At 37.6% G+C, this 15023-nt stretch overlaps 1 protein-coding gene across 1 annotated transcript in view; it reads right to left on the bottom strand.

Annotated features, from left to right (window-relative positions):
• Positions 1 to 9557: 9557 nt before the first annotated feature.
• ESYT2 (extended synaptotagmin 2) overlaps positions 9558 to 15023 on the bottom strand; it is a 77938-nt gene continuing 72472 nt past the window's right edge. Inside the window, exons 20-24 of the mRNA XM_062493844.1 lie at positions 12854 to 12952; positions 12184 to 12315; positions 10705 to 10810; positions 9726 to 9775; positions 9558 to 9603 (exon numbers count right to left, since the gene is read on the bottom strand). Coding sequence (XP_062349828.1) covers positions 9558 to 9603; positions 9726 to 9775; positions 10705 to 10810; positions 12184 to 12315; positions 12854 to 12952 — 433 coding nt within the window. The remainder of the gene's footprint in view (positions 9604 to 9725; positions 9776 to 10704; positions 10811 to 12183; positions 12316 to 12853; positions 12953 to 15023) is intronic.

Here is a 15023-nt window from a genome sequence, read left to right on the forward strand (position 1 = left end):
CTGAGCAACAGCAAATAAAGATTTGCTTTTGTGCTACTGCTTCATGAACCAGTCTTTATTCTTGTTGGTGCCCTGCATTAGAGATCTCGGTTACAGACTGCTCACACCACAATATTGTTTTTTGGGCTAGAGCAAGCATTCCATTTCGACCTCTAAGAGTCAGCAGTATAAATAAAAAAATGAACAAGTAGTTCCCTGAATGTCAGATGCTTTCTTGACAATATTTACTTATATTTACAATGTTATTTTGTAGATATTAGTTTCTTATGAGATTATTTTCACATGTTATCTACTACCATGTTGGAGTTGTAACTCCTATTTCTTTCTCTTTGACTATGTAATAAAATTTGTTATAGTTAATACAGTATGAACAAAATCTGCTCATCCTCTGAGGCAGGCTGTTAATAATTTACATGCATGCATTTCCCTTGATTTTTTTTTTTTTGATCTTCGCATACTTTGATAAATAATCCGAACAGCATGGGAGAAAGATGAAGTTTCACACTATTCCACTTCTCCAGATCTCCCCTTGCCTGAAGGTAATCCTGCCAATCATGCCATCCTTTATTCAGAGGCAACTGTCACTTCTCAATGCTGGTGTGATTAGACCGTGAAAAGGCTTATTTCCCTTAAATTATTAATATTAACACGAATCAATTTTAGAGTTTAAGAGATTAAGTAGAAAAAAAAATCACTGCAGAAGAAAAAAAAAATTGATCCTTGTTAACTCACACAAAAATAAGGAAATTAAATGCTCAGAGGGAATGCAAAAGCCGCTCGGGAGAGCCACTCCCTGGAGCGCTGCCGACGGTACCGAAGTCCTGAACTGCCGCCCCGCGGGAGCTCCCCGCTACTGCCGGCATCCACACCCTGCTCAATTTAAGCTGGAAAAGCTCAGCAACTTCGTTTTCTTTGCTTTGTTAGGATTCTCTGTGACAAAATATTTAGTTATTATATCATGAAGAGGGCTGGAGCACCTCTCCCATGGAGACAGGCTGAGAGGGCTTGGGGTGTTCAGCCCGGAGAACTGAAGGCTCTGGAGAAACTTCAGAGCACCTTTCAGTGCCGAAAGGGTTTACAAGTGAGGAGAGGGAGTTTGTAAGAGCATGGAGAGACAGGACCAAGGGGAATGGCTTTAAATTGACAGAGGGAGTTTTAGATTAAATACTGGGAAGGAATTCTTTATTGTGAGCATGGTGAGGCACTGGCACAGGTTGTTCGGAGAAGCTGTGGCTGTACCACCCCCGGAACTGTTCTGGGTGAGGCTTTGAGCAACCTGGTCTAGTGGAAGGCGTCCCTGCCCATGGCAGGGCTGTTGGAAATAGATGATGTTTAGGGTCTCTTCCAACCCAAACCATTCTATGGTTCTATAATTATTATTTGCTGTATTGTTATGCTCTTACCGTTATCACTCATTCCATATAAGCAGTGTTACAAGTCACTGTAATTATTCTCTGCTCACTATTATTACCATGACAATAGAAATATTTCTGAAATGGTATAAGATGCTCACAAAAAGAAATTACAATAACAGTATTTGCATAGCTGAATCCATCCCACTGTAAAAAAAAGCAATTTTTCATTACAGCTACAGCAAATATATTCTAGTATAAAATCATTGCCATCTTTCAGAATATTATGTATCACTGAGTAAATTTAGAATACTAGTTTGTCAGTTAATTTGTTCCAGATATAAAACACTCCAATTACAAATGCTATGTCTGTATTACTTTAACCCTATTAAATTACATTCTGATAGAGATTTGCTGCTCTTTTAAGTGTCCTGTCTCCTTGCAACTCTCATTCTATTTTAGTCTTTAAGAGAAAAATTGCTTCTAAGGTACAAAATCTCTGTTATTATTAATTTTACAAGTGCTCTTAGAGGTTTCATTGTGATAGACATGCATCATTTAGCTATGACACCATCTCTGTCCCATCTGTCTAGTACAAAACATGAAAATACTGTACAAATATCAGAATGGACATGATTTGCTCATATATAAACACACTCAAACACAGAGCAAACTGCTTTACATTGCTTGGACATTATACCAGCATTCACTTGTCTCTCACATCTGTCTTGGCTTTGTCAGCAAGGGTGTTGCCCATGTCCTTGGATCCAGACCAGAAGCCCTGACCAAAGCCCACTGGGGTTTTTTACAGGCTGCATGTCCTGCTGCCTGCATGCAAAACTGACACTAGTGTAGTATCAGCCTGGGGGGAAATGTGGAGCCAGGCACCCATGAGGGCTTCCATAGCCACTGAATTTAGACATACTTGTCATTTATTCTGTTCTGGGCATCAAACAGTTTTAACAATCACAAGACCTGTGTTTCAGCAAACCTTCTGATCATGTCCTTAAACAAAGAAAATTTGATTCTTAACTTATTTTTTCTAGTAGAATTTCATCTGTCTTCCCTTTTAGCTGTGTTAATTGTACTGCTCCATGATGGATTTGTTAGCTATCCTGAGTTTCTAGCCACATGCTTGAATCAACAATAAATACTTAAAGCATAGTGATGTTTCAAATGTGCTGATCAAGACTGTTTTCCATGTCCTAAAATATAATTTCACTTCTGCCTGCTTCTGACTAATTTCAACTATTTGCACTTAATCTCATTAAAGTTGTGCCAGCAACTCAAGGGAATTCTAGAATCAAATCTAATTTGGCATCTAAGGCATGAAACACCTATGGTGAATTACAGACAGAAGCATGCAGAATTTCTGGTGAACTGAGAACCTTAATCTTCCAGAAGTTTGATGTTTCCTCACATCATGGACCAATTTTTAAATTTCCCTGTGTCTCATGACTAAATACTTCTACTGAACCATTTTGGCAAATTGAATCCCCCATTATGAAACTCAATTCTTTTAGGATCTCCAGAGCCTCAGAGGAAAGGGGGAAAGCAGAGCACAGTGAGGACCATACCTGTTGTTCACTGCTTTTAAGCCAGGGTGACTTGAGGCTGCACTCCCAAACATGCCTCTCATCCAGACCACTTCCTTATTGTACAAGAAATGCAGTGCACAGGCAGCATAAAACGATTCTGAGAATAATAGGGTCTGCACTACCATCTAGTGGAATATAACAGTACCTTCAGAAATAAATGCTGGGCACTAATGACTATACATGGAAAAACTTTAATGTCTCAATGTGAAAAGAAAAATTAGCAAAACTAAAATGTTTTTATTAAAAGAATAGAAACTAAGCATTATTTATGTCTCAAATAATCCGAACTTGAAAAAGCATATTGAATAAAAAAATATGGCATAGGACAAAGTTGCCTAAAACTAAGATTGAAACTTGTCAGAAAGCTAATCTTAGTATTTAAAACTTTTGATTCCAACTTATTTTACATGCAAATTAATTAATGACTTACCAAATAAAACGAACCAGCATTGCTACCAATACCATTCACGAGTCGTGAATATCCATTTCCCTTAACTCATTTTTACCCTTTATTTCATTGTCATCACCTGGATAAATGGCAGGTCTAGAGATGATCTTTTGGATGCAGTTGTCAATTCATCAAATGTATCCAGTGGGACTCCGAGCTGGAAGTTACAACACAGCACCCATTCAGTGGCTATCATAGTTGCTTGAGCTCAAAGAATTTCATGATCCATGCAAAACTAGATAAACTTTCCTATAAATTGTAGATGGAAAACATTGCAACACAGTAACTTCAGCTTAACCCAAGAGATAGCAACAACAATCATGGAAACCATGTCAGGGATTTCAGCCTATCAGTTGAAGTATTTCTCCCATGGGAAGTCTGCTTGAAACTGTCTTGCAAAATATTCTGTATTAAATTATTAATCATTGTGACACGCTTAGTAAGCTTAAGTTGTCAGGCTCTCAGAGTGTGTAGAATAACACATTAGCTTGCAAATTCAACTAGAATAAAAGGAAAAAAAAACATGTTTGAAATTTCATGCTGGAAACAACCTTTGTTAAATGTATGCACCCTTTTTGAGTTAAGGGATTTTGTCCCAGTTATCAAGTAAAATTACTGACCTTCATTCAGTACCTACATTTACCATTTTGCTAGTGTATCTACATTACAGCTCAAGTTCTATGCACAGATTAATGTATTTTAAATTCCTATCAAATCCTAACTCAGCAAAGCTTGCAGCTTCCAGCTGTGTGACTCCTTGTTTCTGCCCAGCTGGAATAGCTACATGCCCATCCCTGAGAGCTTGGGCTCACAAAGAGAAATGCCCAGGAAGAGAAGTGCCCTACAGCACAGGCCAGGAGTGCACAGAGCTCCAGCACATTTACTGAGCTCACCTTAATGTTTAAAAAAATATACTTTTGAGCCATAGAATTGAGGTTGGAAGGGACCTCACCGGTTCATCTAGTGCAACAACCTGCAGAAAGGAGCTACTTTGCTTAATTAATAAATAAAATTGATCAGTTAGACCCTTACCACACAGCTGATGAATGAATTCACAGGACACAGCTGGGTGCAGGGACATCACACCTTTCTTCTGTCATTCCTTACACAGAGGCTGAGGTGCTTGGTGCCCAGCTCTGAGAGCACCAAGGGTTCACACCCTTGCACTGCCAGGATGTGAAAGGCTGGAATCTTGGACGTGTTCCTATATGGATCTTAAAGGGAAGAATGATTATTAGGCCTTAATTCTGTTGCTATAAAGTTTACAGCTACTGAGGACTCAAAGATTAACATGAAAGACAGGTTGGCTTTACTTTGTTGGTTTCTGAGGAAACAGATGCAGGAGCCTGCTCAAATTGGATTCCACTGTAGATGACTGGCAAGCAATATTCCCTGCAGACAGTGAGAACAGAGAGTATCATCTCTATCACATGAATACACATTACAGAACTTTCCTCCCAGAGCTGCCATCCACTCTGGCATCTAAATTTACTGCATAACACTAAAAGAAATACAAGTGGATTTTTGCATTTCTTATAAAATATGTTTCAGAAGGTGCCTGAGAAAATTGTTGAGAGCCTGACTGCCTTAGAAACCAGTAGGAAAGCATATAACAGTCGGACACTTTAGAATATACAAAACCACCATTTGGGATTAAATAACCTGGCTGCTTCAGCAGCCAGCTACAACCACAAATGGATCCAGGAAAATCTGCAGTTTTGGTTCTTTCCACCCAAAGGTACCATCCAACATTCAGAGTTTGTTTGGGGGAGAATATACACAATTAAAATGATTAAAAGAGGTACTTCATAGGAAACAAAATCTGTATTCAGCTCTTAGCTGAGAAAATACTAAAAAAACCCTTATTGGTAACTTTATTGGCAAGCACTGCTCCTAGGTGGAGTCTGGATGAACTAAAAGCCCAAACCAGTTTAAACAAATACTAAGAAGAACCATAGGCTGGGGTGGGCCCATCAAATCAATACCAAAGCCATCTGCAGGAGTGTCTTGCACAGTTACTTCTGCTCTCTAATAAGATCTGTGAATGCACAGGCAGTGCTGATCCAAGAAGCACCTGCCTTGCAGGACTGAATAGATTGATCTTGACCCAAGTCAAAAATGCTGACACCTGAACAGTACTGGCACTGCCAGGGAGTGTGCAATCCAGAGCCACCTTGCCATGAGGGAAATGTGGAGACAGCCATGCTTTTCCTTGGCTTTAGGTGCCTTCCCCTTGATTAGCAGATGCTTTTTATTCTGCTAAAAAAGGGACATATTTCCTCTAAGGAAAAAAAACCCAAACGGAACATAATTTTGTAGTTAGTAACATTAAGGGTTATCTAGTGAGGCCCATTCTAAATGGGATGTGACTGATAGATGAAGTTTTGCTGCTTTTATTTATGGCTTATGAAAACCGACTGAATATTATGAATTCAGACAAGCTGTAGCTGTTTATGGGAAGAGGTATCATAATAAATTACAGAACTATAACTAAGTATAAAGTAATGCAAAGAGCATAATTTCTATGGCACTTTTTCTGGAATGGATAGAGGATACAACACCCCTTTTCTTATTTATGCAGTACATCATTATCTTTTCCATCAATATTTGCCTTACCAAGCAAATGAAAGAATAGGAAAGAATGCCACTGGTAGAAATCTGCTGATTAGAAATCTAAGGCTATTAAATACAGTTCTAGGTCCTTTTGAAATCATAATTAATGAAAATTATTTTAAAAGTTCTAGAATTATGACAATTTGTTCAATTGATCAATTTAAGAGAAAAGAAAAACACTGAAGTTGAACACAAGACCTACTAATCCTCATGACTGAATCTGTTCCAGAGCAAGCGCAGAAATCCCATGAAGTATCCGGCACTTTTCACTCCACGTTCTCTCATGTAAGACCCAAAAATCTGCCAAAAGACCTTACAGGAAGGCTCCCTAGGTTACAGGAAGAGCCAGGATACAGGACAATTTTAAAAATTCACTTCAGTGTATTACCAGTTACAACAGGGATATGCAAGAGAGGAGAAGGGGTGTGTGTGTAAAGGGAAGCAACACATTGACTTCCATATGAACCATTTATTGAATAAATACATGCATCATAATGTAGAATTACATGAGCAAAAAAGGCAATCTGTACAAAATTGATTACCCTTTGTTCTCATTTTAACTCTCACCATTTGCTGCAGCTCTGATAAAGGATTCAAGACAGAAAATTAAAACTCTCTCAGTCCACCTCCTAGTGATATCCATGCTGATTTGAGTTCAAGTTATACCACTGCTATATTTAAGAAAGCTGGTTTTCTTGTCAGTGAAGCAGAGTAATTCTAAAAACAGTTTCAATAGTACAGAACATGTGTTGGTACATACAGGTAACAAAGCTTATTTTTAACCATTTCTTAAACATCTTCATATGTTCATATTTTAAGGCACAGGATAAACAAGAACTACATGAAAAGCTATCAGTTGATATTGAATAAATGACTTGATAATGAGGTGCAAATTTTTTCCCAGAGGCAAAATTTTCCTTCCTACTTCCATATAAATGGAACAACTGGAATTTGGCAATACAAAAGTTGCATCCACTATCCAAAGAATCAGTCTCATCTAGGCACTCACAGTCTGATCCAAATTCACTCAGGAGAATTTTTCTGAAGATCTGGCACCCAGAACTGATAGACTATGGGAATTCTAGTTGCTGAACTGCAATGACAGTTCAGTCTCTTCATGTCAGATTCCTAAATGGAACATGTGATCTCTAAGAACCAATCCCTAATTCTAGGCAGTGAGCTATTTTGTAAACCTGCCCTATATTATTCAGTTATTCATTTTGTGCTATCCTTTCACATTTGCCTGAACATGGCATTATTTTCTACCTTGAAACTTTAAAAGACAGAATTTTTTTGTTCAAGTGCAGTTTTCTGTCCCCAGACTTCACTTATGCCTTGAAGCACTGAATCAATTTAACACCCTATTTGTTGGCTGTAGATCAAACTCTGTGCAGTCACTGGCCAAGATGTAGAGCAAAAATCCTTCCACCTCAGCTTGAACCAAGGCAAAAGACAATTATGTTGAACTGCTACTCTTACACCTCATTTATTCAGATTAGCATTTGGTTTCTGCATTTCCACTGCATTAAGAACAATTCTCTCTTTCCATTCTTAACATCTTAATGCAGAACTAGCAAAGAAAATATATATTTCATAATACATTTCATATGAATAGATATGTGAATATATAGCTACTCATACATTCCAATATACAGTGAAGCCTTCAAACAAAAATATTTTCTTATGAAGAATCTCTACTCCCCAGCCCAGTAACAGCAGTTACAGTACAATTTACAATGTTAGAGTGTTTGATGAAATCGTCTTGTATGAAACATGGCACTGTGAAGGCCATCGCTGTATAGAGCTGTATGATGCAGATCACACATATCCATAACAAATGTTCATGTTAAATTGAATTTAGACAAACTTAAATTTTTAGACTTGGAAAAGACAAAAAGCTACATCTATGGTAGGCACTTTGGTACATCTAGTAATGTAGGCAAATTCTACATCTAGAGTTAAGGTCCTGTCAGTAGTCTTGCAATAAAGCTTATTTCAAGAGTTTATCATTCTGCTTTAAAATTCTTTCTTGGCTGAGACATCATTCTAGAATCTTAGCTAAATACTGTACTTTGTCTAATTGCATACTTCTCCAAGGATGAGGACCCTGGCTTTGCAAAAGCCAAGATGTTCTCTTGGATTCTTAATGCACATTTGTCTAACAGTCTGAAAAAACTTAGCAGAAAAAGAAAAATCAGTTCTGAATACAAAAAAAAAAATTCCCATAATTCATACAATCAGAGTTAGGAGCTCAGCTGTCGGGGCTGATGTGCTCCTTTCAGATCCTGCCTGCCTGGATCAGTTTGTGCTAATGGTGTCCCTGCTGCCTCCTGCCCAGCCCAGGGCACTGCTTCAGGAGTAGGACAGCATTGCTCAGAAACCTGCATGGACCCCTAAAGTGCATTTTGTTCATGCACCAAACATACTAGGTGGCAATGAAGTAACTGTCAAAGACAGCCAGGTTCATCTCAGTTCCCCTCTTTCTGACCTACTGGTGTTCATTGAGGATTACAGAAGGTAACACACATTTTACCACAGTACTGTAGAATAAAAATAATGCATGTCTTTACATATGCCTACTATATGAACTTGCAAGCTGATTTGTCTGCTTATAAATCAGTGAAACCAGTATGGTGGTAAGGACAGTTTAAAGTGGTTAGAGATCTTCTTTATAATACAGAAAAATCCATGTACTCATACCTTCAAAGAATCACATGTCTAGTACTCCGGAGTACAGGAATATATAACAAAATCCAACTGAACCTGTATAATAAAACTGTTTGTTATGTTTACTCCGTTAAATGAAAACCCGGATTTAGAAATTGTAATTTGTGGACCTCATCCTCTATTTATACAATATTTATAGAATTCTCATTTTTATTTATAATATTCTATAGCATGACTTTCCAATAATACATTTATATATAAATATTAAAATGTTAATGTTTTATACATTTTAAGCTAGCCCCACTGGGCCAGAAACACAATAAAGTAAAAATGTTTTTCTGCAGTTTCTTTTGCAGAATATCACAAAATGATTAAGACCATTGTGCTGCAAAGACAAAAGAGATTCATCTGAAGAAATTAACATGCATTTAGAAGAAAATATCTGTATACTTTATCTAATTTTCTTCTGAATTCAAACCAGCATGAAAGAAATATAAAAAAATAGTATATATTTACATGGTACAGTATACCTTGGTGAGATACAAAACAAGGCAGGAAAACAGCAGAACATGTTCTTTTAACTTTCTAGTAGGTACAGCCATCAAAAAGATCAATTTAAACACAAAAGGTTACTTTACTGTACTATTGCACATTACAGTAACACATAGAACTGTTTAGCAAAATAAAATACAAAGTTTAACAATGAGAAAGGCTATGTCTAAATGAAATGACCATGTGTTATAAAATTATTGGGGATGTGTCTAAGAAATAAATCAGTAAAGGTATAAAAATAATATTGGTACATCTCTGAAAACAATGTGTTAAAATTATATAAAGGTTGGCAAAATTATGCATGAGGAATTCCTGGTGTCCATGGGCCTAACTTGCACCATGTGGTCTTGTACCATCTTCTGTCAAATCATACCTGAAAAAGAAAGAACCAAAGGATTCATTTTTTTACATTTAGTATGTATTACTAAAATTATTATTAACACAGTAGTTGTTAGTATGTCATAGTGTTATTAATAAAGGGAATGTTATACTTACCACTGGGTCCAGCCTTTAGCAAGTTCTTCAGATGCCAGAGGTATTAATAACTGTGGAAAATTAAATTACCAATCAATACACTGTGTGTGCCTTTCATTCTTTTTCTATTAAAGATCAAATCTGACAATCCTGTGAACTACAGTGTAAGCAATGTCATTGGTAAATTATGTGTTTTACATTCTTGTCATCACAGCTCCCTGCTATCTGCCTAAAATTTCAAGCTGCTGGTTTTGACCTTAAAATCCACACCCTTCAGTGGCAGAGTCCACAGTTCCAGAGCACGTCATGGATGGCAGTGGCAATCAGCAGATGCGTTCCTACTAACAGCCTTCTGGATGAACACAACACTGAGGACACTGTTCATGTTCACCACGAACTGACCATGACTCTCTCTCTCTCATCCTCTTCACAGAGCTCAAATATGGCAATTTGAAAGGGTGTAGGAATTTACTGTTCCTTTTTCATGCTCCAAAATCACGTGTGTAGCAAATTGGGTGATTTAATGTGTGCCTATAGAACACTGAAGTTACAAACACAACAGCTGGTGTTGGCATTGGGAATGTCTCCAGTAGCAGCTCTTTCTCATGGATTTTACAAAGTGGGAATTTAATTACTTGTGTGTTTCCCTAAGTACTTGTTTGTCTTTACAGTTTTGTCTGAACATTTTCTGAAATAATGCCTGGTTTCTACTGGTTCTTTCCTTTATCTGACAGATTGATTAGTAAGTCTGACAAGCACATTTCTTCTGTTACTATGAACTTACCACTCTCTAGAAGAGATTACTGCCTCATCTTTCTAAGTCTGGCTCTGCAGTTTGTTCCTTCCCCTTACTAAAGCATGACATCTAAGGCACCTGTAATTTTTGAAAGCTTCATACGTGATTCAGGTGCGTCAGCCAACATTAACTCATATGTGAAGAGGATTTTTCTTTTGTATAATAGCAAGCTGTATTTACAGAATTTGCTTATTGTCAACTTACTTTGCCAAGCAGCCCTTTATCTTTGGACAAGAATCCACCACTGTTCTTCACTGCTACATCTAGTGTTCTTCTCTGTACTTCAGGCAGGGAAACACTGAAATCAAACCTGACAGGCAAAGAGATGCTTTAGCGAGAATTCTGTACCAGAGGTGCAAGTTCAGTTCCTACAGCTGAACAGGCACTCAAATCAAAAACAAATCATCTTCCTCCCCAAATTAAAAAATGAGGTCTGAGACAAATAAATAAAAAACCTCCAATGTTTTGCCTAAAATGTTTCTTGAAAACTGTGATCAATATCAATATCAAATGTTTGAGACTTCTGTTACCTTTGGCCTCTAGAGGCCGCTGGTAAAACAAAACAAACACACGAACAAGACAGCAGGCAAAGGTCAAGCACTGACTCAAGAAAAAGAGAATGTGGGATCCTACTGTACTGACAGCTCACTATTAGTATTTTCCAAAAGGAAAGATTGGTCAGTCTTACTGTAATTGATAACCAGAGCTCCTTTTTTTTCCTGCATGGCTAAAGAAAATTATCCAAGATAGCTCTTTGCTAGAGCTGAAACTTAAAGTCAGGACAAGGTTATACCACACCTACATCTATTTGTCACTACAGTATAAATCTATTACCTGGAATGAACAGGAGAGAGCTGCACTACCAAGAAAATCTGCTGGAGCCTCTAACTAATGATTTACAGATTCACCTTGGACAGAAGGCACTGAAGTGTTTTCCCTGAGTTCATTTGCTGTCTGTAGAGAAAGGTCTTTATTGAAAAGTGATGGGTGGGACAGTAAGGGGCAGACGTGAGAGAAACTACTATCAAGAATACTTGATATGACTTGAATGACTGCAAGGATAAGGATTTTTTTACAATATAATATTGCACAAGCTGGTACAACTTCCAACATATGGGCCAGGAGATAATCTACAAGGAAATTTCCTGACTCCCTGGATGCTGAGAAGTGCCACCGAGTGACTGAGCAATGTGACCATGCACAGGCACTGGCTGGCAGCAGTAGCAGCCAGGCACTCAGCCAGCCAAAAGCTTTCTGGCAGGAAGGGAGATCAACAGCACTGGCCAGCTAAAGGCACTCATGTTCTCACCACCTGCCAGGAGAGCAAATCCTGCAGCTTAGCCACCAGTACAAGGGGCATGGAGCTGGTGTAGGAAGGCAGGAAAGACAGAATTGGCTGCTAACTGCAAAAAGGGGTGTAGTGATAACAGGGAATAGAAGGTGAGAAGAGCTATTACAGCAGAAAAGGAAGTTATGATCAAGTCTAATGGTGACAACCATGAACTTCAACAGCTCGCCCTTCAGTAAGCACAGAAATCTTCATTTGACAGCTTTGTAATTTCGTGGTACAAAACAACTACACACAGTTTAGAACCTACATTTGATCAAACACTGGGTTTAATGTCTTCTTTGACACGTGTGTTTTTCGTGGTACAAAACAACTACACACAGTTTAGAACCTACATTTGATCAAACACTGGGTTTAATGTCTTCTTTGACACGTGTGTTTTTCTTCTTCCTGATCGTCTCTTATCAGGCAACAAATACATTCGCACATAGGGATCGGATCCTTCTTCAGAAAAAGCAATTAGATTTCTGTGAAAGTGAAAAACAAGGAAAAGCACTTAGAAAATCAACTAGACATAGCTGAATATAAGTGTCTACACTACCATCACTTAGTACATGAAGAACTTTCCCTGCCCAAAATCTGATTTTGGATTGTGGAGTGACTTATACAAGACCAGATGACCAGTAAGCAGAGAACAGAGGTGGGAACACAGTGTTTCCTAAATTGCAATTTGTAGTTTAGATATGGCTTTTTAGAAATCATGTGTTTTGGTCACTCTGTAAGAAATTGAGTCTCTTAGAAACAGCTTTCAGATACTGCTGATAAAAATCTAAATGTAATTTCCATTTAAAAACTGACAGATGCATAATAGACAAATATGAAATCACAGCAAGATCCTCCACAAAGTTTTTACTGATTCTAAGTATAGCTCTGTATATTTTTGTATTTATGCATATGTTGTTTTAAAAATAACAAAGATTAACCAATCTACATAATAGTTAAGTCAGGATATGACAAACTTTATAAAGAAATATGCCCAGATATGAGACTGTATTGTATGCTCACCTGCAGGAATGCACTACTACAATCAGTTTGTTTCTTTGTGAACTATGACGAATTGTTAGCTGAATCTGTCCTAATGGAGACTGCCCCAGAGTTGTTCCACTGCAGAAAAAAGCAGAACATTATGCTTAGGTTTTAAAATGCACATTAGAAGTAAGATTTAACTGAGCAGTTTTTCCAGAAATCATGTATTATCCATTTAACTTCTCTAGACCAGGGTGAAAGAAGAGAACATGCGTAAGCATGTGAGCATATCCTCATCAGATTCTCATATTTCAGTTCCCTGGCCAACAACTCTGCTCTCCAAAATAGACCAGGTATTCTTGTCAGTTTAGAGGTCAGCTGCTCCTTAATACTTAAAAAATCTTTATGAGTAAAGAACTTGCATGCCCTAAAATAAACATCAAAGCAGCATCTAGGAAATTGGAAATAATAGTGCTAACTGCAATGAAAACCTCCAGCCAGGGGCCACTCTTACCTAAGGCCAAAAGCCAATTAGAAGACCAGCTCATTCTTTTCTAAATTCTCTTATCACAGAAATATAGATATTATTGGGATTAAAATAGTGATAATTTAAATCCACTTCCAGTCGTAAAAGCTCAAATCACAATATAAACACAACCATTTTACTTTTCTATAGCTTGTAGCACCATGAAAATCAGAATACATTTACATTAACAGGTCATGTTTAAATAAAAACCAAGCACTGTGTTTAAGAATTTTTGTTTTACAGAATGGCCAACACATGCCATTCCCTCATCTCCATGAAATGCTCATTTTCATTTGTGTGAACTGACTACAAGTATTTTCCACATCACACAGGACAGTATGGGCCATATTTGCCATTTCTCAGTCCCCTGAAGGATATCTTATCTTCAAGGGAGAAGAGTGCCTGTTTTGTGAATACCTACTACCAAGTGATTGCTCCATTAAAACTCCCAAGTAATTCACTTTTAAAAAATAGAATTAAGATTAAATTTCAGTATTTTCTCAGTTAAAATAATAATAATAATAATAAAAAAACAATCAGAGCACCTAAAAACATGTGGTCTGCAATAAAGGACCTCATTACCCATAGCTTTACCACTCTTACCAAATGACAAAGTATGACATTTATGCATTACATAAGGAGTAGCATTTCAATCTTTATCACAATTAACAAATCCTAACTCAGTTTTGGACTCAGTCAGGAGAGAGACTGACCAAGTCAAGACAAGTTAGTATGTAACTATGAAGATAAGTGGGACTCCGGAGCACATAAGCATGTGGTATATTTGTACCAACAGAAGAGAGAGCCAACAGCAGACTCAACTGTAGCCCCTCCACTACTTAAAACAGACATTGACCAAGTCAGACTCCTCAGGGTTGTACACGGAGGCCATAGTCAAGCTGCAGCAAGATAGATTTCAAAAGAAATAAGGAAGAACATTTTAACAGTGGAGTAGTTAAGCAGCGGAGTTGCTGAACAGGTTTATGGCATCTCTGTCCTTGGAGACAACCAAAAGTTGTTTGGATAAGGCCTAAGAAACCTGATCTAACTTTGAAGAAGGATTTGCTTTGAGCAGAGAGATGACCAACCAGAGATTCTGTCCCACCTCTATGACTCAGTTGATTCTATGAACTCTGACAGAGAAAAAGATGAATTGGTTCAATCCCTTGCAAAAAAAAAAAAAATCTTCCTACTTAGATTTGCAGAGAAGCTCTATGAATAGGGAATGAATAGTTTCCAGTCTCCTATTGAGAGCAGGATGGCTGTTCAGCTGTCTGTACTTGGTATGTATAGCTGCTCACTGAATCACTGAAGCAAGTAAAAAAAAAACAAAAAGAAAAACAAAAAACCCAAAACAACAACAACAAAAAACAAACCAAAAAAAAAAAAACCCCAAGAATTTAAGAAAGCATGGCTGGCACGGCTGCAGCAAACTTCAGTGACTGCATAGTAACTGACTACCCATTTAACATTCTTTATAGTCAAATATCTCTGAGTTATTTAAAAAGACCAACCATTTCCAGCTTAATTGGCTCAATTAATGCTAATAGGATTCAGTGGTGAAACAGGCAACCACTGCTATGAAACTACAAAGTGCAGAAGAAGAGAAGTGAGAAGAAATGGGGCTTTATCTTCCATATGATCACAGTAAGGAATTTCTAGTTGCAGCTTCTGTCTGAGATA

The sequence above is a fragment of the Cinclus cinclus genome, chromosome 1, assembly GCF_963662255.1.
Source record: "Cinclus cinclus chromosome 1, bCinCin1.1, whole genome shotgun sequence".
NCBI classification, from domain to species: Eukaryota; Metazoa; Chordata; class Aves; order Passeriformes; family Cinclidae; genus Cinclus; species Cinclus cinclus.